The sequence below is a fragment of the Leptidea sinapis genome, chromosome 27 (genome assembly GCF_905404315.1).
Source record: "Leptidea sinapis chromosome 27, ilLepSina1.1, whole genome shotgun sequence".
Lineage (NCBI taxonomy): Eukaryota > Metazoa > Arthropoda > Insecta > Lepidoptera > Pieridae > Leptidea > Leptidea sinapis.
Genome location: NC_066291.1, coordinates 5,024,855 through 5,050,384, shown reverse-complemented (window position 1 = coordinate 5,050,384; position 25,530 = coordinate 5,024,855). Strand labels below are relative to the sequence as shown.

Sequence of the window (25,530 nt, the reverse complement as noted above, 5' to 3'; positions counted from 1 at the left end):
TGTGTCAATACCAACTGCGTGTTACGTACCTTGAAGCATAGTGAGGAAGTGGAACCACATGTCGAGTAGCTCGTCATCCTGCAGGAATAGCAAAGCCACGCTGCGGTGCGACAGCACGTTGTTGAAATCGGATACCAGTGGCCAGTAGCAGTGCTCCTTCATCACGCGTTGGCTGCAGTCGATCACGTGGTGGACAGTGCCGCCGCTTGCACCCGCGCTGTCGTGCAGTGTGCTCGGCACCAGGATCTAAACACATCCCAGTTATAGACTAACGGCCATTCGAAATATTCAGTCTATCTCCGGTTGTCGCCTACTTGAGATAAAAAATCGTAACTATCGTTGACTTTTCTGTCCCAATAAACTTATCAACTCATTTTATGCGTACAAGCTGTCTGTCAATGGGACGACGTAAAGCTTACCAGGGATAGAAGTTTGTATGGAAATTGCAACAGTGAACTGGTGATAAGAATGACTTATCGGATATATTGGGACAGCTTCAGATTATTGACAGCTAATTACTGACAGTAGAAGGTAGTACTTTATCTCTATCTGTAGACAGTATATTGGGAACGGCCGTAAGGTGTCACAAGCTATCTACACTCACACACACATTTATAAGTAACCACGTCATATTGACATATGACTGGACTATTTTTCAGTGGAGTGTTGTTAGTTCTACTATTATGTGGACTGGATGAAAGTTTCTTCGTAATTACTTTTTAGATGAACACCACAAATCATTTGGCACATAATTTCATTACCACCAATGTTTGACTTTTATGGAAAACGAGGATAAACGAGCGGAGAGGAATCACAGCAGCGTTACCGGCCTTTAAGAAATGTCCTGCAGGTCGAGAAGAAGTGAAAGAGAATCAGCTAAGAAATGGTCAAATGTACATATTTGAGTTGTCGTTACCTTGGCCATCATGAAGCGCAGGGAGAGCACCATGACGTGCAACAGGTGCAGCTGCTGCACGCAGCGCAGGCCGAGTGCCTCGTTGGAGAAGAGCTGAACGGACATGTGGACCACGCGGTTGGACAGAGTGTCGGGGTCAGACGCGCTCTCCAGCACCAGCGGGATGCGCGCGTAGTGCAGCACGAATGTACGTGTCAGCTGCTCCTGCACCACGAGAACAATACGACTCTTAGATATATACATTACATTACATTTTACATTCTTTATATGTATATAAAAGAGATTTCCACGTATATAGTCACTCGTCACGATATCTCTGAAACCATTAGAGCTAAAGACTTGAAATTTGGTAGGAATATTCTTTTCACCGAGTAGAGGTTGGCTAAGATTTTTTACGGATTTTCCAAAATTCCATCCGCAAGTGTTTTTTTTTATTATGAACAGAACAACGTCTGTCGGGTCAGCCAGTTCTATATATTTACTTATTATACTAAATTAAAAAAATGTTCGAATGTACGATTCCTGAGAATGACATGGTTAAATCTATTTATTAAGTATACCATGTTCTATAAGCTACTATCAGCTAGAAGCCATGCTAGACAAGGCCCACTTCATAAGCGGGGATATAATATGTTTAACAATTTTAATAAGCTTGATTATGATTTATGATCGCTTCTTGAGTCTACATGATAGCTTGAAATTTCTCAACAAATAATTTTAAAGGTATAATGCCTAAATAAAATTATTGGAGTATTTGAGTGAGTTTTATATTTTTAAAATGTAATTGTTTTAATTTATAAACTAATTCATTAAGCATTAATAAAATACATATCTTGCAGGTTCAATTATTATACTCCTAACCCGAATTAGAGCTCGACCAGTAGAAGTTCCTTTTATTCTTACCGAACAAATTTTAACCATTTTATATTTTCTTACTTTATTATTAATCTTATTATCAGTATGATTTTATTTAAATCATTGAAAGACATATATAAAGAGAACAATGTTTTCTCAGTGAGAATACTTTCGTAGTTTCACACATACGACCAAGTTTTAAATAGTTTACTATGACTGTATGTATAATGATTATTGAAACGTGTCAGGCCTCTGGCTCACCTTGTAGTCCTGGTCGGGAAGCATGTTCAGCAGCAGACAGACCACGTTCTGCGGGAACTCGTACTTTATCGTCCAGAATATGAACTCGTCCAGCAGCGTGTTGTGTTGGAGGTTCGGCGACAGCGCCGCGAGGTGCCGGTACCTGTGCAAGAACAATTGTATATTATAAATACTAGTAGTTGCCCGTTGCATTTGCAACTAAAGGTTTTATCTCAATAAAAAGTTTCAGTAGAGATAACAGACAGATTTGTCATACTGAGACATGCAGGGCAAGCCTGTCAGCCATTAAGTTGGCATAGCGACATCCCATTCTGCACGGACGCACGCCAAGAAAGGGAAGATATTAGTTGGACAAGTGATCTATGCTGCTCATTATATACGACGATGTGGGTTGCAGCCCGAGCCAATGTCTAGTGACCAAGTTGCTTACGTGTTTCATACGCACTATTTTAACACACTTGCGAGGAAAAAACACAGCCACACAGCAACAAATGCGATACAAACAAAACATGCAAATTATGGGAATGGCGCCTAATTTTCTTCTTGAAAAATGCAAATGGATTTTCAGAGGCATACAATATTTTTGTTGTAACAAAAAACACTGTATTGCCCGATTAAATTTAAAATGCTCTGTTCACTCTCATATCATTTGCAGTAACTACCTCAAGGTGACGAGCGCAATTGTAGTGCCGTTCAGAGATTTTCTTTTTTTCAAGAATCCTGAGCGGCACTGTATTGTAATGGGCAGGGAGAATCAGTTACCATCAGCTGAACGTCCTGCTCGTGTCGTCCCTTATTGGCTTAAAAAAAATAACTTTGCAGGGATAATTCTTTTATGTACTAGTGTGTAATATTATTATGCACGCGTGTGTTATAGTTATATGGTCCTAGGAACGATGTAACAAGGCTCACTTTACGAGAAAGTGTGTTGAAAATAATATTTTTTTAGTAGGTTTATCCTATACAATTATTTTGAGTTAGCAGCACGATGATTGTATCTCTCATCACTCACTCATCAGGAGGCTGCGGTGCGGGGAAGGCGTCGAGTGCACGTCGGTACATTCGCGTCGACTCGGCCATGTAGCGGCCGTACTCCGTGTCTGGGAACGGGCCTTCCACAAGCTGCCGGTACATCTGCAAACAATCAGCATATCACTACATAATGCATTAAAATTTTCGTACAATATAACAAGTGGGAGGCTCCTTTGCACCGGATGCCGGCTAGATTACGGGAATCACAACGGCACCTATTTCTGCCGTTAAGCAGTAATGTGTAAGTATTACTGTTTCGGTCTGAAGGGCGCTGTAGCTAGTGAAATTACTGAGCAACTGAGACTTGACATCTTGCCTCAAGGTGACGAGAGCAGTTGTAGTGCCGTTCAGAATTTTTGGGTTTTTCGATAATCTTGAGCGTTTCAGTAACCATCAGCTGAACATTCTGCTCGTCTCGTCCCTTATTTTCATAAAAAAAATAACTTTTTCCCAAATAGAAATCATCAACTACATAACTCGAAAATACAGCACTGTAATACCGTAACAAGCAGTTCTTATTCGCAAATAAGAACTAATTGTTATACGGTTGACCGTAATGTTGGAACGAGATTATTTAAAATTTAACACTTAAATGACGCGAATAGTAAACAATCGAGATGTGGATAGATCATGAGGTGAGAAGGGTCGGCCTTCACAGCCTCAATTTAATTCAAAGCAAAATAGTGGAAAAATGTGTCTACAACGATCGCACGTGTGATGGAAGGGCTCACACCTTACAATATTTATTACTATGTACAGCAACAATGATGCCTAGGAGGCATGCATGGACCAAAAGAAACCCTTATTGAAAATTAAAGGATTTGAGAGTTGAACAAGACATACAAAGATTTACAAACGATACGTCACTTGAATGGTTGGCTCAGTGTAAGAGCATTTGGACGGAACCTGAGAGGTCACAGGGTCGGGTCCCGGCATCTTTCGTAAATTTTGGTTACAAATTTATTTTAAAGAAAATTCTTTTTAAATATTAACAGTAGTTTACTTGCGGGTTGATGAGCGCCTTAGTCATGGCGGAGCGCATCAGGTCTCCCATATTGTTGAACTCCAGCAACATCTGCACGTATCCCTCACACTCCTGAACAGCCACGCGGTAGTTATCTGAGCTTTCCACTCCACTGCAAGTAACAAATTCACATCTATACTATAATATTATAAAGCTGCAGTGTTTTATTATTTGTTTGAACGCGCTAATCTCTGGTACTACTGGTCCGATTTGAATGATTCTTTCAGTGTTGGGTAGTCCATTTATCGAGGAAGGCTATATTTGTTTTTTTTTTCACAATTAGGGATCCGTAATAAAATTGCTATTTTATAACACAAGGTGTAAAATAGAAAACCTATTTTTGCGTGCGCTGCAAAAACTATTGACAATAGAACAAAATGATGTACAGGCTATAATATAGGTTTATTACTTATAAAACTATCGCGTGAATTATACTTTATATGGCAAAACAACGTTTGCCGGGTCAGCTAGTTTAATATATTATTTCAATATTTTTCCTGATATCTGAAAAGGTTGAAAAATATGTTGAAATTGCCACGCGTAATGTGTTAAACCTTTACCTGTTTTTAGTGAATATTTGATAAAATATAATAATAATTATTTCGTAATATTTTTTTCCATACGCGCCTATTTCCGCCGTGAAGCAGTACCTAATGTGTAAGCAATATTGTGTTTCGGTCCGAAAGACGTCGTAGCTAGTGAAATTATTGCGCAAATGAGACAATACTTATGTCTCAAGGTGACGAGCGCAACAGTAGTGCTGCTCAGGACTTTTGGATTTTTCAAGAATCCTGAGCGGCACTGCATTGTAATGGGCAGTGCGGATCAATTATCAACCTTCAGCTGAACATATCATAAGCCTTCGGAAGGATTTAGCCTCTGCAACTCAGGGGGTAGGGCACAAAACTTGCTGTAACCATATATTTTTTAGACTTCAATAAACGAATATTTTTATTTTTGTACATTTCAAAGTTTGATGGTATATGTTTGAACAAACTATTCCGCAAATCCACAGCTTGTAAGAACAATAGGAGCTGGTAAGTAGAAAAAGGTTGTTATAAAGCATTGCACCTGTTCTCTCTGAAGTGCTGCAGCAACCTCAGTATAAGCCTGGGCATCATTCCCTCAGCGATACACATGAGTTCAGCGGGTGCGGTGCCAGGTCTGGGACACTTGTTGCCATGGTTACTGCAGAATCTGGAACCGATTAAACATTTTTTATGATTGAGCTACGATCATCAAGGTAAATAGCCGCGTTGAGTGTAACCATCAACAATACTTATTATAGGTACAAAATACTAAGTAACACATTTGTTCAAAGTAGGTATTTTATTTTAATAATCACAATTTTACGCGGGTCTACTCAGATACATACTTCTAAAGTAATTAATATTTAACCTATTACACATACTTTTGATTATCTTTGACACATCAGTCCTGAAAATGCTCATTTACAAAGCATCTTCATTAGAAAAAGTGTCTTGAGAAATATTGGTACTGCAGATTTTTTTATAGAAGAGGAGGACAAACGAGCGTACGTGCCCCCTGATGTAAAGTGGTCACCACCACCCATATTCTCCTAAAATACCAGAGGAATCACATGAGCGTTGCGCCGGCCTTTTACAGAGCTGTATCCGATTTGAATGTACGTATGTCGTATTATCCTGGAAACGCGGCACAAGGAAGCTCATTCCACAGCTTGGTTGTACGTGGAATAAAGTTCCTTGAAAGCGGCACAGTGGAGGGACGCCACACATCCAGACGGTGGGGATGATATCATAATTTGTAGCCTGTCGTGCCAAGGTGGAATTCGACATCAGGAATCAGGTCAAACAGCCCCTCGGAACACTCCCCGTGATAAATGCAGTGGAAGACACACAATGAAGCGACGTCTCTATGCAACGCCAAGTGAAGTGAACTTGAGCTGATACTGGGGTGCGCCAGACCAGAGATGACAGTCAGACTCCATAATATGTGGCCGGACCTGCGCTTTGTAGAGCGCTAGAATGTGGGCCGGCTTTAAGTAATGCCGTGCTCTATTTATGACGTGCAACTTCTTCGAAGCCAACAGCTTTGGTTGAACTAGATATTATCCAGGATAGTAATTTAAAATTTTGATATATAGTTTGAGGTATATTGCAAAAAGTATATTATAGTTTGACACACATATAGCCTAGCATAGAAAAGGTGTGGTTTAAGTGGTGTTATTTCCGAAGACATGATAAAAATTAATAATTGATGTTGTCGGCATACCAGTGCAAGTTTTTTATTGTTTTTGTATATATCATACATACTTCTGACCTCCATTAATAAATCAATGATATTTGCTACGTAAATATACTCATGCCATGAACTAGATTCTAGAATGTCTCAAAGAACATTCTTGTACCAGATGTATTAGTAATTATGACAGTTTACCAGTGGGAGGCTCCTTTGCACAGGAAGCTGGCTAGATTATGGGTACCACAACGGCGCCTATTTTTGCTGTGAAGCAGTAATGTGTAACCATTCCTGTGTTTCTGTCGAAGAGCGCCGTAGCTAGTGAAATTACTGGACAAATGAGACTTAACATCTTATGTCTCAAGGTGACGAGCGCAATTGTAGTGCCGCTCAGAATTTTTGGAATTTTCGATGCATTGTAATGGGTAGGGCGTAGCAATTACCATCAGCTGAACGTCCTGCTCGGCTCGCCCCTTTCATTAAAAAAAAAACAGCATATCGTAATTTAGCAAAAGAAATGGAACACAGAGAGATGCTTGATTTTTCCTGTATATATAAATTGTTACAGGTCAGTATCGCTTGGCGTATGTAAATCATTAGGCTAGCAAAAGATTTAAAAATATACATGTCAAAAATTCTTTAATAAATTTTTTTATGTCCGTCAAATCATTACAAATGGTTTTATATTCAACTTTTCTGCCCACAAATATGTTCGGAATAAATGATGCGGTTTCGGATGCAGTCTAAATAAAATACGAAGTATAAAATTTATACTTTTTTTATTATTTAATAATAAAAAATGAGCCGGTAACAAACAAACGTACATACAGGTATACGTAAACGTACATACAGACGACCTGTGGTTAGCGATCCTACCTACTAAGCTAGAGGTCCCGGGTTCGAATCCCGGTAGGTGCAAGCATTTATATGATGAATATGGATGTTTGTTTCCGAGTCATGGATGTTTTAATGTATTTATGTATGTTTATATGAATTTATGTATGTTTAAGTAAGTATATTGTATTAAATATATCATTGTCTTGTAACCCATAACACAGGCTATATTATATGCTTAACTTGGAGCAAGATAATTCGTGTAAAAAGTGTGTCAATATTATTATTATACAGGTGAAGCTAATAAAAAGCGTGTAAAATCAATCGAATGTAACTTTTATTCTAATACATACTAAGGGAATATGTAATAAAATTTACTATAATACATAGTTATATATGTATAGGCACCTGTTGCACAATGAAATGAGGGGTATTAAAAGACTATTATTAGTGATAATAGTCTCGCATGATGCTAATTAATACTTATCATGTTGCAGGCACAACATTATGTACACCCATATTTAGAACGACATATGTAATTATTTTTTGCTTCCGAACACCAATATCTAAGAACAATGGCGGAAAATATCAAGCACTCGAATATCTACTAGTATATTTATTGTTTTATAACAGCGCTATTGCGGTAACATGTGCCGTGTTTGATTATTAGTCTGTTCAAATAACACTTTGAACTTGAAAAACTTTGACGGTTAAGAGACCTTCAATAGGTACAACCGTAAAGATAAAGTGCCAAAAGTCACCATCGATCCTATGACTTCTAATAAAGGTTATTCTAGGTCAAAGGCAAAAATATCGCTTTTTTATAGACAAGAGAACTAGCTGTGTGATACGTATACCCTGAGAGAATTAGGTTTTTATAAGTTATCCGCTGAAGCAATCGACCGACCGGCTTCAATCAGTATTAGGTCTTGTCGACACACAAAGAACGGGGGCGTACGACTGCCAGGTAAAAAGGTGCCCTTGCTACGAATACTCTTTCTCTCTCGTTCTATAACTTTGTTTTGTCATCGTTCTGAATTTTTCGTCAGCTCTATTCCGTGCAAACAACAGTAATAAGCTTTAAAATTTAATACATTTAAATCGGCTTTAAGTACTCACGTTCCATCGGAGTCGGTACCGACTAGATTCGAACCATTCAATGAGTGAATGAGTGTGAGGCGGGACGTTACCGCGAACTCACTGATGGAGGACCTTCAAATAGTCCGAAACTAGTCGATACCGATGGAGCGTGCGTAAGGCCCGGTATCCACGGAAAGCGAAGAGTAGAGTAGATAGCGACGAAGCTGTCAGGTTATTTCGACCAGAGCGGAAAGATGTGAGCTGTGTTTATAGCAACTCTTTAGGGTGTGCAACGCGCGGGGAGAAGGCAGCGGGGAAAAGGGCGCGCGAGCGCAGGAGGCTCGGCCGCTCGGTTACACGCATCTCCTTTCCACTCGATCCATTACCACTGAAGCTAAGCGGAGAGATGTGGAAAAAACGAAAAATGATTAGTTATCAAAAGACATCTCCTCTCCTTTCAGCTTTGGTGGATACCGGGCCTAAATTCGGTTTAAATAAAGCATGATAAAGATTCAAAAACTCTTTGTAATAGCTACATATTATAATATAATATTAAAGTTTGATCTTGTACAAAGCAAAGGACAGAACCAATGACTAATATCAGTAATGTTAATACAATAATGCTATATTAAGAGTTGACAGTATAATCGAGTAGGCAGACTGCCGGTGACGTCATGCTACGCCGCGGCCTCCTCTACTCCACTTCAATCAATCGGTCAAGTTTACGACCTACTTACTCAACGCACTATTACCTCATAAAAACTTTTTATATTGTTCTGGCTGCAAATACATATCTCAATGTAGGAGTAGATAATAATGAAAGCACTAAAGCGTTTTTATTGAAGGTTTAAAGATATCCCTACTAATATTATTACTGTGAATGTAGGTTTGTATATTACGCTTTCACGCCGAAACTACAGAGCCGACTTTAATAAAATTTAGAACAGAGATAGACTATAACTTGGGACAAGGGCTGAAATATGGGATAGAAGTTTATATGGAAGTTATTCAGCGTTATTATACATGATGTCACCATGAAACTTTGTATTGAGGCAATTATTAATTAGAAATAAATGTATATTTGTTTAGGCGTTTTTGAAACTTCCCCCTGAGTGGGGATGAAAGTTATTGGTAAGTAGTCGAAACAAAGTCACGCTTTCACGCCTAACTTCGAATTCGATTTTGATAAATAGACTACACCTTGAGAAAGGAGATAAGGTCCTTTTGTTGTAATAAAAGGGCCTGAACGGGTTGAAATAAGGGATCAACGTTTGCATAGGAATTCTTCTCAGAAAACTCACCGCCTTTTTAGATCTCTGTACAAGACATGTAGTGAGATATTACATTTGATGCACAACAACGACTTAATGGAAACGCCGAATTCAAGGAGCACCTGTTCAGAATTGGTCTGACTAATTAACTATTTCACGCGATCGAAGTTGCGGGTTTAAGCTAGTACATTCCTAGAAAGACAATAGTCACTTGACAACAACTTGCCAAAGAATAAAAATAGTTAAAAAAATGCTAAAAAACACGCTTTGGTTGAAAAGATAATTAAGTCATCTCGTCGTGGGTTCTCTCTGCATCATCATCGGTGCTCAGAGGAGCTGTTCGGGTTGATTCCAGAGGTCGAATTCCACCGCCGGATATTACGTCAAAATTCCACAACCGCGCGTTTTGCAAGAAATCCACAACCGTGCACAGCCCCTTTGGTATCAATAACCGGCTGCTGTTTTCCCGAGCCGATACGACTTAGTGACCTTCAAGGCCGGCAACGCATCTGTTGACCCCTGGTGTTGCGGTGTCAATGTGCATTTGCGTCACCACTCACCATCCCGTGAGCCTCTTGCCCGTTTGCCCCCTCTTTATATAAAAAAAGGTGCTCTTAAAAAATGTGAACGTGCTGTGAGGACTCACCCGTCCTCCTTCATGACGGAGTTGTCGCCGCAGTCACAGGCGCCGCCGGCCTGCGACAAGAACATGTTGAAGTCGTGAGTGGAGTGGTCACCGCGGTGGAAGCACTCGCGGCAGATGGACATGCAGGGCGATATGCCGCATGTCCGGCAGCGGTATGCCACGACGCGCGGGATCCACACCAGCCCGCATTTGTCGTGCTTGTCGTAGCTGCGCACTGCAAACAAAAAACACATCACCGTTATAATGATATTCTTTTATGAATATAAGGTACGAGACGAGCAGGAAGTTCAGCTGATTTTAATTGAAACGCCCTACCCATTACAATGCAGTGTCGATCAAGATTTAAGAAAAACCCAAAAATTCTGAGCGGCACTACAATTGCGTTCGTCACCTTGAGTCATAAGATGTTAAGTCTCATTTGCCCAGTAATTTCACTAGCTACGGCGCCCTTCAGACCGAAACACAGTAATGTTTACACATTACTACTTTACGGCAGAAATAGGAGCCGGATGATGAAATACAAATCGCGAGCTTGTCGTAGACGTGTCTGGTGTTACACCAGAGGAATCTCAGGAGCGTCGCCGGCCAAAGGACGGTTCACGCGCTTTTTTTGAAGGTTGGCTACCTGTCGTATCGTCCCGTAAACACCGCACAAGGAAGCTCATTCCACAGCTTTGTAGTACATGGAAGAAAGCTCTTTGAAAACCGCACTGTGGAGGACCGCCACACATCCAGTAGGCCGATTCACGTATATTCTAACGATCCAAAAATCGTTGTAGTTCAGAAGTCGTCCTATTGAAACTTGGTCCAAAATTGGTATTCACGTACTGATTCGATAGCACGACAACTCAATAGGACTAAAACTCGGCGACTTATCGACGACTTGCGATAGGACATTGCCAGTCTAATTCTACTATTCCTTTATTTTCTACGTTATTCTTTTAAATATGTTTATTATTATATCAGAGTCTTTTGCTCAGTTACTAGTACTCAACCTGACAAGAAGACGTATAGTAGTAAAAAGGTATGGTATAATTATTTTTATACAGAAATTAATAGGCTGAAAATGAAAAGTCGTACCCAAATGGTTGTAATAAAAAAAAACCACCGTACATCAAAGTCAAACTGGATTTTCGCCCAAGTGTAGGTAACTCTTTCTCGTCTCGTTTCGTTCAATTAAACAAAATGAGCTCGAAGAATATTGTAACCGTGCGTCAGCTTTAATTACTTACTGAGCTATTTTAGTTTTTTCATAAAAGCTATAATAACTACCTAAAAATATTTAATAAATAATTAAGTAGGTACTTAATTAGTCCAATAACATAGGTAAAGGTAACCTGTCGCACTGCTCTAGACACTGTACGTTGAGATACCTACTGAGTTGAAATTACTCTGACCAACAATGGTTTGGTAAGATCCTGTAGCATAAAACGCTAGTGCTATTAATACCTATAATGTAAAAAAGCACATGATTTTATTATTTACTAGCTGACCCGACAGACGTTGTTCTGTATATATTAAATAAAATTATGTTTTTATATGAATTTGTCAATACTATATCATAACATCAAAAATTATTTCGTAATAAAATATGCACTCTGCTGTCGTAATGAAATTGTTTCACAGCAGAACTGTCAAACCGTGCGTCAATAAATTCTCTCATAGAAATTATGTATGGATACATCAAAGGAAAAACAAATTTGTTGTTTTTATTTAATTTAGCAGCATTTTCCTATTTATTCACTTTTAAACCTTCTCTGGACTTCCACAAATAGGTAATTCAAGACCAAAATTAGACAAATCGGTCCAGCCGTTCTCGAGTTTTAGCGAGAATAACGAACAGCAATTTATTTTTACATATATATAGATTTAATTAAAGTCTTAAATATAGTAAATATCTAGTCAGATAAGTAGGTAGGTACCTACTAAGATCTTTCTTGGTAACTACCAACCTAAATAGGAAACTAAGTATAGTATTACGTTCTCATGGAATTAGAGGAACGAGGTCTTCAATAAGACCAAGGACTAAATCCTTGGTAAAGCGAAATGTTTTCACGAACTCCGTATATGTCATTTCGAAAGCAAAATATTTGTTGATCCTTAAATTATTTCGGCGTCGACGTTCTCTTCGCCGGTCTTCCCTTTCGGAAAGATCCAAAAGTAGCCAAGACAAGCTGATATTCATGTTTATGAAAAAACTTTCAACAGCCAACAACTGCAAATTACTAACTTCAGTTCAGCGACTTCGCAGACGTTCGATCTGACATTAAATCATTTGTAACCGATTGTAAAAAGATAGCAGAATACCACTGACACAACGATTGAAGTCCGTCTAGCTGACGTGAATACGCTTTAGCGATTTTTGGATAGGATCGTTTCTCGAACGTGCGATTTAAATCACGTGAATACGAATCGCAGGTGAACGACAGATGTCGCTGCGATATCGCTCATGTAAAATTACGTGAATCGAGCTGTAGTTGTGAAGCGTGGAATTCGGCGGCAGGAATCAGGTGAAACAGCTCTTCGGAAACAAAAACAGCTATCCCCGTGATAAATGCGGTAGAAGACACACAATGAAGCGACGTCTCTACGCAACGCCAGTTTGTGTCATTCCGCGAACATGAATACCTATATATTCGCAATACAAATAATTCAGTCGATGACATTTCATTACGTAAGACACTTCATACAACGAGCGGTCGCGGCGTACTATATTTATATAGCAAAACAAAGGGTGCCGAGTAAGCACTTGTTTAAAACAATGGCAATGAGGTTTTTACCACTTCTTCTGAGTAAAGCGGAAAACTTAATTCCGAAACGGTGGAAAAACCTTTCAAAACTTACACACTTAACATCAGGTAACCGTACGCTCGTTTGTCCTCCTCCTCAAAAAAAAATATTAAAATGTTTCACTTTGAAGATATATACATACTCGTTTATATATAAGTTTTTTAGATACAGCTAGCAAAGACAAGGCTGACATACATGTATCTGGGTCAACACCGAGCGCACTTGTGAAGCATAGAGGAACAAAATGCCATCCTGGTCGCCCAACTTAGGTAGAAGGTACTAAGAAAGTATCTAGCCGAACAGTTTTCTCTTATGAGTTGGCATCTAGCATGGGCAGCGGTGTCGTTACATGGTTTCCAAGAGTCGATTTCAAAGTAAAAATAGGGCTCAAAATATTGCCCTTCTCTGCCGTATGGGGGCAGGATGAGAGGCATAAAAGGCATTTATTTTCTTAAAATTGATTCCTTTACAATTCTTTTTGCTGTCATTTCTAATATACTAGATACTACTACCGCTTCGGAAACAAATGGCGCTCTGAAAGAAAAGAAGCGGCGCGAGAAACTCTCCCGGCATTTTTTTTTAATAAAATATACAATATTGTACTGTCATTGCTATAAAATAATAATTATCTGGTCCCAGTCTCTTCTATCACTTAATATATTAAGCTGTGGAGTAGTAGGATTTACGACAAAGATTTTTTTTATAACACATTTAAATTTATTTATAGATAATGCCTGAATAGTGGCTGGGACTTAATTATAAAAGTGAATATATTTACCGTTAAAGCTATTATGTCTCTTATGCAGCCTACTAGTATAAGTTTCAAGCAATCCCTTATTTCTAGTGTTATAATAATGAAAATCAACATTAAGAGCAAAAAGGATTTTTGTGACCATAAATTAAATTTTCATATGTAATTCTCAAGTTAAATATGTTATTAATTAGTGTATAACTGATGATGTTATTAAATTGGACGTAAAAAATCATTAAGATAAATATGAAAAAACCAAGGTAATGGCACTCTTCTGTGAAAACTAGCAAATTATCTCGATTGTGAGCGCATTACGCAGAGTAATTAACAATGGTTGCAAATCCAGCGAAGGGTAAACGATAGGTTAACGTACATAACGTTGCCCTTATTACAAAGTCGCGTGCGCAGAATTGGTGCCGTGCCGATGACAGACGGCATACAATGAGTGGACTGTTGCATTAAATATTAATTACCTCAGGCTGCGCTTCCAGGTTGCAATTTATGTGACACAAAAAGAAAGTTTTGTGTCAGCCCTAACGTACGAATGGACTTTACTCCAATTTGTACATGTGTATGTGTGTGTGTTTTAGACCACGCTTGATCTTACCCGTCACAATAATAATTTCCGATAGATATAATATCCGACAAGGCTATAACTTAAATTCAATAAAAATCGGATCACTCTCGAGATGACAGAGTTACAGCGGACAATGTACCTGCAATTTTTTGACACCATTGGCGGCTCTGCACGTGAACCCTTGCTAGTTGTAGGTGACGAATAAATTAATATTTCTAAATTAAAATATATTGATAAGCAGTTTTTTTTGTTTGTTTTTTTCCTAATATTTAGTGTAACGATTGGATTAGAACTCATTACCTCAAATGTAACCGAGTTGCCGTTACAATACATGGAAAAAAAAAAAAAACTTTTAATTCGCAGAAAAATACGTAGAAAAAAAAGTAGTCAAAATCATTATAAGTAAACTTATTACACATGTAAGGTATCATATTTCAGCAGTCTATGTTACTATCTTGCTTTTACACGCCATATTATTATTTTATCAGTAACGAATAATATACAAAACTTAAATAGAAAAAAATTACATGTGTTGGAGGTGGAAAATTTTCTATCGTCTTTATTACAGTAGTAGACTGGTTCTAGAGTTTAATAAACTCTTTTTTTGAAGCGCATTATACTAACGTGAGTCATACGTAAAAGTAAAATAATTGATACTTGCTATAGCGGCAAGTCATCGGAGGGAAAAGCCACTTGTTGTCGAGGTGAGATACACATGACACGAGGGTGGACGCACGTGGGGCGATCAGCTGGTCGGGGTCAACGATCGCGCGCGTTAGGACCCACTACCGAGCCGAGTCAACGCACTGCACTGAGCAGTTGAGCACTCTGCCGAGTGGCGACTGGCGAGTGACCGTCTGCACGACGCACCACTTTAAATGCACACAAAACGTTTCGAATGTAACCTTTTTCATGTTCTATGAGGCTCGGACTTATTTAGCTGTGTTGTGAAATGGCAACCTTTAATATAATTGCAACAGGCTTTGCAAATTAATTGGGATACCTACTTATTAGACCAGTTTTGAGGACACCGGGAAAATACTAAAGAATTGACTGTCTTTTGCTTCGCATACTTTTTTTTCACACGGTCCAGGGGGGGTTCGCAAATTGATGTTCGCTATAAATACAGACATGGTTGATATGGTACCTCCGTACTATAGTCACAAAACCGAGTCGAAGTAAAACGATAAATAAATTTAAGCTAATGTGTTCGAAACATCACCGATAATAACACAAATTTAAAATAATTACTTTGTCTTCCAATCTAAGAAAACAGTAAAATATATAAGATGAGACCACCAAAGTTTTGGACAAAATAAACAAAAGATTAATATCAGCCATTCCTTATTAATTTTTTTTTTCAAGTCCCGGATTGATCATCGAGGGGTCCCATTGAACATCTGCTGAATGAACGTGTAAGATGAAGAATATGTGCCCTCATTACATTTTAAATTATTTTTGAAGCTGTAAGAAATTACAAGTAAACTTTCAAGAGTATAAAGAAATCATAAAAAGTATTGCGATGTCTAGTACCTATGGATTTAGCGGTTCACTTGAAATCATCACAGCGTTACATAACCAGCTCGTATCACGCACGACAGCTTATGGATTAGCAGCTCTACTCCTACAGACCACGCCTGTTCAGCGAGCGTGTCGGCTCCTGCAATAACTATCTATATTTCAGCCTCTCCTTACCAACCTAATGGATACCATAGATTGGCATATTAAAGGAACTCTGTTTATTAAATATACCTATTACAAATCAAAATAATACTAGCATGCAGCAGTCGCTCGTCGTACCGCTTCGCCGCGGCGTATATTTGAGCAAAACGAGGTAAACTAAGTCTGTTTACAAAAACAAAAAAAAAAAAATCAAACAAGATTTGATCAATTGGCTCAATTTTTTAATAAATATAAATAGCGCGTGCTAATTTAGAATAAATTGTAAATCATGTTTGTTTTTAATTATAATAATTGAATCAAGTCGAAATTCAAAATTATGTCTCGACAATAACCTAGAAAATTTCGAAAGCTTTCAATGAGTTCAAAATTTTTTTAAATCGGTCCAGAAATGGCCGAGACACTTTAACACAGAAATCGATTGCAGTCAACCGGTAGGAGCTCCGCTCAGCTTCGCTCAACAATTGAAAATAATATGAATACTTAAATACAATGCCGCTGATATTTTACCACAAGCTTGTTTCGTCGCAGTTTAATGAACAAAAATACAAGTGTCACAATAAGGTCAATTATTACTCATAATAAGAATTTTTATTCACCGACTTTACAAACAAGAGGTTATTCCGAATTCCCACTGAGCTTGTTGATTGGGTATCTGGGCTTTTGGTTTCAGGTCCGTAGCAATATATCATATCATCATGTATGTCAAATACAGCATTTGAGTCACCACCGTTGAACTTATCTAACATTTGGCGACACCAGTCCATGCGAAGGTGTTTCTGGTCGTCGGTTAAAGTATGGGGAATCCATCTGGTACAAAGCTTCCTGACGCCTAAATGTTCGTGTAATATTTTTTGAACTTGACTCATACCAAAGCCTAGGCTTGCTACTTCGCACAGCACTGATGTTGTCTTCAGTATTCGCTGTTAAAGAACATCCCTCACGCGAATCATCATTGAGATTGCTACGTCCACGCTTAAACTCATTAAACCAATTGTAAATAGTGGCACGATTTGGGGCTTCATTAAGAAATGCTAATCGCAGCCTATCATAGCTTTGTTTTTGAGTAAGCCCACAACGAAAGTCATAATAAATTTTCTATCGTTAGGTTCATTTTCACGTGTAAAAAGAGTTTTAGATTTGCCGCCAATTCACAAAAACAAATGACAAATGAATGCAATAAAAAACAAATGACAAATGAATGCAATATACTACATTAGGTTACCAAAGAGTTCTAAAATTGAAATTCAAAAAAAGTATTCATTAGCAATGTTTCTAACTGGCCAGTTCTTAACATTTTCAGTGTTACCCACGTATATTTCGGCTATTAAAATTTCAAACGCGCCATTTTGCGCGGGGTTTCTGTGACGTCAGAGCCTATATCAAGAATCTATATTGTACTAATAAATGTATGATCGGTTTTTTCTTTCGATTAAACTGCGAAAACTACCGAACAGATCGGAAAAATTCTTGTAACATTATATGGAGCGTGTTTCGGAGAACGTTTTAGTCATATGATATGATGAGGTGATTACTTATCTGGATATTTTTTTGAGTTAAAAAAAAATTCTAAATTCGCAATACAACTACACTGGCCTTCAAAAGTAAGTATCACACTTTTAAAATTGGGATAACGTTTTAATTTCACAAGCTATACTTTCGAAATAAAAAGGCATCTCAGAAACAGTCCAATACGGTGGAGGCAGTGTACATGTATGGGCTGGCATATCTTCAGAAGGTCGCACAGAGCTAGTAGCCATAGAAAATGGCACCCTCACTGGGCAAAGATATGCTCAAGAGATTCTCAATGAGTATGCAGGGCCGTATTTAGCAAATATGGGTGATGGATCGATGCTGATGCATGATAACCCGGCCACACACGGCTCATATCGTACAAGAGTATATTCAGGAGGTCGGTATCAGCGTGATGGCTTGGCCATCAGGAAGTCCTGAACCCGATTGAACACGCCTGGGATGAGCTTGGGAGGCTAGTCAGAAATCGCAGACCACCACCTACTACCCTCAGGGCACTAAAGCAGGCCCTGGTAGAAGAATGGGAGAATATTCCCCAACATCGGCTCTGAAACCTAGTGTTCAGTATGCCAAACCGGCTCGAAGCTGTAATCAGAGCTCGAGGAGGCAATACCAGTTATTAAAAATTAAATAACATGTAATACATTTTAGTTGATTTTTTTAACACTAAACTAAAAATGTCTATTTTCATTGTTTTATCTTTTTTAAGTTAAAAATGCTACTAATGTATAATTTTAGTTTCTAAGAATTAAAGCCTATAAAATTTGCAACAAAACGTTTTTAATCTTAAATCTCTACCTTCTATAGTTAAGAAAAAAAATTAATTTGAAAAGTGTGATGTACTTTTGCAGGACAGTGTAGTTCAGTTAATAACATTTCATTACATATTTTGATAATGAATAATAATTACTCATACAATGAGTGGGCGGGGTATTGCCGGGTCAGCACTTGCACAAACTTGTAATAATTCTGGTGAAATATATTAAATTTAATTACATTTTGTGATTTATAAAATAATTAATAATTAATTTAATAAGGCCGCCGTAGCTAGTGAAATTACTGGGCAAACGAGACTTATCATCTTTTGTCTCAAGGTGACGAACGCAGTTGTGGTGTCGCTAAGAATTTTTGGGTCTTTCAAGAATCCTGATCGGCACTGCATTGTAATGGAGAGGGCTTATCAATTTCTATCAGCTGAAAATCCTGCTGGTCTCATCGCTTCGTGTGTGTCTGTGCGGTTTACAAGGAACTTTCTTCCACGTACAACAAAACTGTAGAATGAGCTTCCTTGTGCTTCCAGAACAATACAACATGGGTATTGGGTGCCTTTAAAAAAAGCTCATTCACTTTTTTAAAGGGCCGCCGACGCTCTTGTGATTCCTCTGGTATTGCAGGATAATGTGGGCGGCGGTGATTACTTAACATCAGACGCTCTTTTCCATAAAAACTTACTAATATTAATGTGGTATATATATTCAAGGTACCAATTTTTAAGTGAGTCTAATGAATATGTTATTTTTTGTTTAGTTTATAATTTTATTGTTTTTACTTAAAAAATATAAACTTAAAACAGTACTTTAACATTGATATGATTATCATATGATTCTTGTTGAGATCCTAACAGATAAAACATTTGATATAAAGCAATTCTAATTAAATTTTATTTTCTGCATTTATTTATTATGTTTAGTTTCACAAATTGTGAGAAAATATGAATAGGAAAAAACTTTTAAATTAAATTAATTTTCACAAAATTAATTTGTAGATTTCACTCTTTTAAATTCGGCAGAAATAAAATCTGGGTTTGAAACACAAAAAACGCATCATCAAATAACATCATAACTGGAATCTATTTTTGGAAGATCTGATTGCGTTTTAACAAATACACTTTCAGTTGCCACACAATTAAAATCTATGGAATCAGATGCAATGGCTAATCTAATTCAATGATTATAAGTTTTGTCAATTAAAGTGTTTTTAATAAATAAAGTTTTTTTTAAAAAACTAAACTCAAGTGTCCCCGTATAACAGTGCGAATGTGGAATTCGGTGGCATGAATCAGGTCAAGCAGCTCTTTGGAACACTCCCCGTGACACATAATGAAGCGACGTCTCAACGTAACACTATGTGATCTAGCCCTGCACAGAGTACTGGATTCCCGAAAATTCGAGCAGTTCTGCGTTACCGCGGTCAAATAGTTTAAGCTGATACAGGGCTGCGCCATTCCAGAGATGAGAGCAATACTCCATATGAGACTGGACCTGCGCTTTGTAAAACGCTGGAATGTTTGAATTTTTGCAGTGCTCTATTTATCACGCCCAGCTTCTTCGAAGCAGGTTTGGTCTTGCCTTCCAGAATAGCGCATAATTGGCAATCACTTTAGATGTCCTAGAATTCAGATACTAGACGAGGCTTTAAGCGAAGAGCGGTGACGACAATAGTTTTTTTTAAAGTGGTAAGCTCGAAAACTTGAGTCTTCTGGGGGTTAAGTTGGAGTTTCGAAATGAAGGTTCATTTTACCCCATTCCATGACCTTCTAGAGAGGACTTGATATAGAATACACAAGTTCTTCTGGTTCTGGCGACGGCATCTGCATAGCAATGTAAGTAGGAGGGGTCCAACGTATCCCTAATATGCAGAAGAAACATTAAAGGAAATAAGCACACAGCCTTGGAGAACTCCAGCGGTCATGGGCTTCGGTTTCGAGCAATAACCATCAACTACGACCTATATGCTGGGTCCAGTAAGGAAGATGGTGATCCACTTGCATAAACTCTCGGAAAGTCCAAATGATGGAAGTTTTGAGAGAACACCTTGGGCCAGACACAATCAAAGACCTTTGCTATTTCTAGGCTAACCGCCAAGTCTTCTCCCTTGCCTTCAATAGTGGCCACCCATCCTTTTTTAGGTATAAAGTTCTGATGGTTCTAGAAGCTTTAGTAATATTTCTTTAAATATTTATATCATTTAGTTCTAGTTATACGATAATATTAATTTACATCTAGTTTTTTTGCTAAGCACCATCTTGTGTCAATAGCATAACACAACTACAGCACTCGTTTCGAGTGCAGGCACTTAAAAATTATTTGTGATAGCTCCTACGGCTCACCATTGTCACTATTACTACTACTAATTTTATGAGTAATAACACTTTCTGCAGAACAATTTTAAATAAAACTTTTAAGTTTATTTTAATTATAGGGTAGTGTCACCAAAAGCTGAACAACCCCCAATAAATGAACATTTGAGCGAAAACTCAAAAACTATAAAAATCTCCGCAACTTAGATATTTACATTATTTTTTCCCGCATAAAACAATGTTTTTGTAACAACATCGATGGTCACAGCTTGGAAGCGCTCGCAGCTAGTCACTTTGTGAGTGCTTCACTCCAAAAAATGGGTTTATATGGAAATTTACTTAAGGTGAGTGCCCTCCAAATTTAAGAATTTTGTCAGATTGAAGAAAGAATTAATGGTAGATTTGAAAGATTTTGGTTGGATTAAAATCTTGATATATTTGTCATTGATTATATTAATACATATTTATATTATGCGCCATAGATTTAGAAATATTTACCATTCAAGTAATGGATTCAATTTTATTTGCTTGATCCAGCAGATGAACACCATTCAACTTATGGAAACATGGCATGTTTTTAGATCCATTGTACCATTTAAAATAACTCTTTTAAGATTAAAACAAAACAGCTCAAATTAATTAAAGCAAATGCTAATTGCCATAAGTTGAACATACAATTTGGCTTTTTTAATTATTTTAAGGGCTTTATATCTTGCTTGTTCAATTTTAGATTTCATGCCCAAAAGTTGAACTAAAGCATATATTAACCTTCACTCATTCAACTTTTATATAGTATAGCATCTTAAACTGAACGCTGAAGTAAATTTTGTATATTCATTTTATGGTACTTTATCCCAAATAATGAACGAATTGAATAATGTAGTTCAATTTTAGTACTTATTTTACCATATTATGAATGGATAATTAGGTACTATATCAATCAATATTTTTTTCTTTTCATAGAATGTGTTGTCTACCCCACGAAAAGATAAAAATTTGAACAGAGCTCTCCCGAAGAAGCTGTACCTAAGAATGGTAGAAGCACAATTTATAGAATACCATTAAAGATATTAATATTAAAAAAATATTGAAAGGCAAAGTGGCTTACAATATTTTTTTTGTCATAGGTGTAATTTTTATTGATACCCACTAATAAAAAGAACTTGTGAATACGGACATTTTTTTTTTCTCTTAAACATACAAAATATATTATTTATTACAAGGCATATTGTCTATCAAAATGTTAGTTCAACTATTGGGTGCAAAATGTTACAATGTTTACAAATAACAACTTTAAAAAAAGTATAATAGATCTAGAACATTATTTTTTTAATCAGTCAATTCTTTAGGATACATAGAATGAAAAACAAAAGCCAGCAAGCATCAATATCATGAAATAACTGAGGGAAATCTATTCAAAGTTGTTGAAAAAGCTTAATCATTCATTTATTGATTCCACTACTTTATTTCATTCTTTTTTCAACTCAAATTAAGTAAATGTTGTAACAAATTAGAACATGCCATAGTCTTCAGCACAAAAACAGTACTTACTGGGTATCATACATAAAAAGTTTACTTATCCTGATACGAAAAAAAATGGGACACTCTACATTTTTCAAATTTAAGGTGTGCAGTTTCAAATTAATCCAAGATTTTTAAGAGGTCGCAAATTGTGATAATGATAATACCAGAAGTGGAACAGACTGTTTAAATTATTGTATTTTCATCAGTTGTTTAGTGGTAGTAATTGGGATGTGTAATAGAAGATCTAAGAAAAGCTGTATGATGCTATCCATGTCTACGAACCATGTGGGTGCCCCTCCATGATGCCAAATATTGTGCTCAATTTTGTTACCCCACTTATATTATATGCTGAGTAGCTCAGTCAATATTACTGTGTGTATGTAAAGTATAACGAAACCGGCTGCACAGTATGAGCTGAAATTTATTAAATATTGCAAAAGCTAAGACTTTGTAGCCTCATTTATATCCTGCAATAAGAGGTATTGTGCTCAGCCAGAGTATGATGGGTGGCCCAAACAAAGCACTTGGAAAAGGGATCTCCAAAACTGGCAGAGTCCATACCATCCTAGGGTAAAATTGAGAAGAGAATGGGAATTTGAGTAGCTCATTTGTATTGTTGTTGTTTTTAAGACACCTCTTATAATACCCATACACCTGGAACTTCCTTATTCTTTTACGCCTCAGGGAAACAGGGCAAAAAAAAATCTATTTATAGGGATAATAACTGTGATTTTAAAAAAAAATCTTTCATACACTAAGTAGCCATGAATGGACATGCATTTGAATGAAAACTTCAATCATAATGGTGATTCAAACCCATCCATTCCTTCAATAATACACTAATCTTTTTATTTACAAATCTTAGCATTGGGGAGATACACTAGAAGGACTGTTAGAACCATAAAGTATATATTAATTATATTTTAATATTTATTAAAGATAAGTGGGCTAACTGCTTCAGGAAATAATTGTATAAATTAAGCTGTTCAATTAAAGGAACTGACACTACTCTGAAATGGAATTTATTAAAATTAAAAAAATCCTTCCTGATAGAAATAATGGTACAAACAGGCTCTCACCTAATTCTATTCTGTCATTTTTGATATTCTAAAGACTATTTATCTATTTACAATAAACAAGAGGGCCAATCAATCAATTATTGAAAACTTAGTTTGAGAAAGTTAAAGTATCTGTAATACTTTAAAGAGAAGATAGTCAGATGATGGTGCAGATAGCAGACATTTAACTATTAGTAGTACCTGTAGAGATATTAAAAAAATTTAAAAGATGCAGGAGTACCTTACAAGCTAGTAGACCATGTTAAATAAACAATCTTATGAACAAAATAAGGATCAGAGCTTGTTGAGGGCAGTAATTGTGTGCCTTGGCACTCTCTATTTTGGTGTATCTGTAAAATTTTGTGCCCTGGGGCACAGCCAATTTCGTTAAAACAGGGATATTTTATAAGTGTGTGGAAAATAAAAATTAATAAATCAACAGAGAAATATAAATAATGGTTAAGTTTAAGGGGAAAATAATATTTAACAAAATTGCTACTGAAATAATTTCATATCTAGAATACTAAAGAAAAGAAGATATGAACACATCAACTCATAGAACCCTATTATAGTAACAATAGCATGACCTCAACTGGTAAACAAAGGTCTCCATTTGTTATATGCACACTTACAGATTCAATGATAAATTTGATTATTCATATTCCAATACAATATTAATAAAAATATTAATGTTAGGTAAGATATTATATCACTAATCTTAAGCTTTTATCTTTTTAATGATCACAAATGACTGACACTATTTGGATAAAATAAAAAACGTACCAATGGAAGCATATTCATCTGGAGTTCTGCCACCAGCCAGGAGCCACCTGCACCAGTCAATTGTCTCCCACTCATCTATTGCTTTAATCGGGTTGAGCAGCACGTCTAGCAGCGGGCCCAAGTGTTGTGGTGACCCGTTAACACAATCCGCGTGGATATATGCAGCTGCTCCTCTTTTTGCCTTTTTCATCAACACTTGTGCAGTTGAATTAGACATTATTTCACTTTATATTTACAAATTTTAACAAAGCCTCCAACACTACACATAGGTCACACTATAACAATTCGGTCACTCACGGAAGAAACACCATTTCCAGTTTTACATAAGGCAATGAACTGCGGTTCGAAACGCACCCGCAGAGAGACATTATTTGCTGTAGGTATATCACGTTCAAAACTGATCTAAAATAAACCTAAACTCACCAACTCCAGTACTTATATTAGAATAATAAAGAACATGAGATTTCACCAAATTTGTTCAAATTAATAATACACTGCAATGCAATTGGCATAGAAACAACTCGGCCATTTCTGCACAGACTAAATAATTATAAATATGGTACACAGAAAATATATACTCTGTGGTAATGAAAAGCTGTCTGATCAATAGTTTAGCCTTTCATCTGTCCCATTCTGACAAGCGGATCTTGTCTGGGGTCTTGTCAATAATTGTACCATATTTAATGAAAAATTATTCGTTTTTATTAAATTACTTACGCTTTTTGCATATCAATCTTCTATTAATAAAATAACCTTACCGATGATATGTCACACCATCTTTCATTTGTATTATTTAGGCACACTCAGGCTTATTGATTACACACGACTAAGGATAAAAATGAGCTTACATTGTCTTTAAGCACACTTTTGCCGTCTGTTCAGCGTCATTACTTACGTTACTTAAATTAGAACAGAAGGCCTACCATCAACTTTTAATTAGCGATACAATTCTGATGCAGTTCAGTTTAGGTACCTAAACTAAATCGCTAAGATTCGTACTATGAAGTGCCTATAACTGATTGGCGTTTGTATCGCTTATGGAAGAATGAACGTAATAAATTTGTCTGTGGTCCGCGGTGTGAGAAAGAGATGACGGTGTACAGTCGTTGCATATTCGTCTGTCTCTATTACTCGAACCGTATGCGTTGCGTTTCTAAGCCTAAAATGATATGATTCTAGCGGTTTTTTTTGCGTAAAATTGAATATAAATACATTTTAAAATTGCGCTTTATAGCGTCAAATAATAAACAATTATGGCCTTTTTAGTACTTATTAAATATTCGTTATATATATATAGTTCTTCGAATTACAAATTAGGGGTATGTTCCGATATGCACTGCAACCACTGCACAGTGTGGCGTCAATTTAGTATACTGTGAAGCCGTTCAGCATTCAAATGAATGTATTCTAGTTCATCAAAGTTTTCTAGTTCATTAAAAAAAACTGTTGTTGGAGTACTGTCAAATTAAAAAATATTTGGGATTAAACTGTAGGTATTCCTTATAAAACGTAAGGTATTCGAGTGGTTTTGACTGATCACACAAGTTGAAAACGCCAGTGCTCACAGTAGAATATGGAGGCGATTTATGACGTCATATATTTCCGTAGGGTACTGC

General features: G+C 36.9%; 1 protein-coding gene across 1 annotated transcript in view; it reads right to left on the bottom strand.

The window, feature by feature from the left end:
- Positions 1 to 24,440, bottom strand: part of LOC126972740 (E3 ubiquitin-protein ligase Ubr3) — a 99,037-nt gene extending 74,597 nt beyond the window's left edge. The window contains exons 1-8 of the mRNA XM_050819707.1: positions 23,915 to 24,440; positions 10,140 to 10,353; positions 5,160 to 5,285; positions 4,068 to 4,200; positions 3,045 to 3,166; positions 2,033 to 2,174; positions 917 to 1,120; positions 30 to 246 (exon numbers count right to left, since the gene is read on the bottom strand). Coding sequence (XP_050675664.1) covers positions 30 to 246; positions 917 to 1,120; positions 2,033 to 2,174; positions 3,045 to 3,166; positions 4,068 to 4,200; positions 5,160 to 5,285; positions 10,140 to 10,353; positions 23,915 to 24,131 — 1,375 coding nt within the window. The 5' untranslated portion in view covers positions 24,132 to 24,440. The remainder of the gene's footprint in view (positions 1 to 29; positions 247 to 916; positions 1,121 to 2,032; positions 2,175 to 3,044; positions 3,167 to 4,067; positions 4,201 to 5,159; positions 5,286 to 10,139; positions 10,354 to 23,914) is intronic.
- Between the last annotated feature and the right edge of the window lie 1,090 nt (positions 24,441 to 25,530).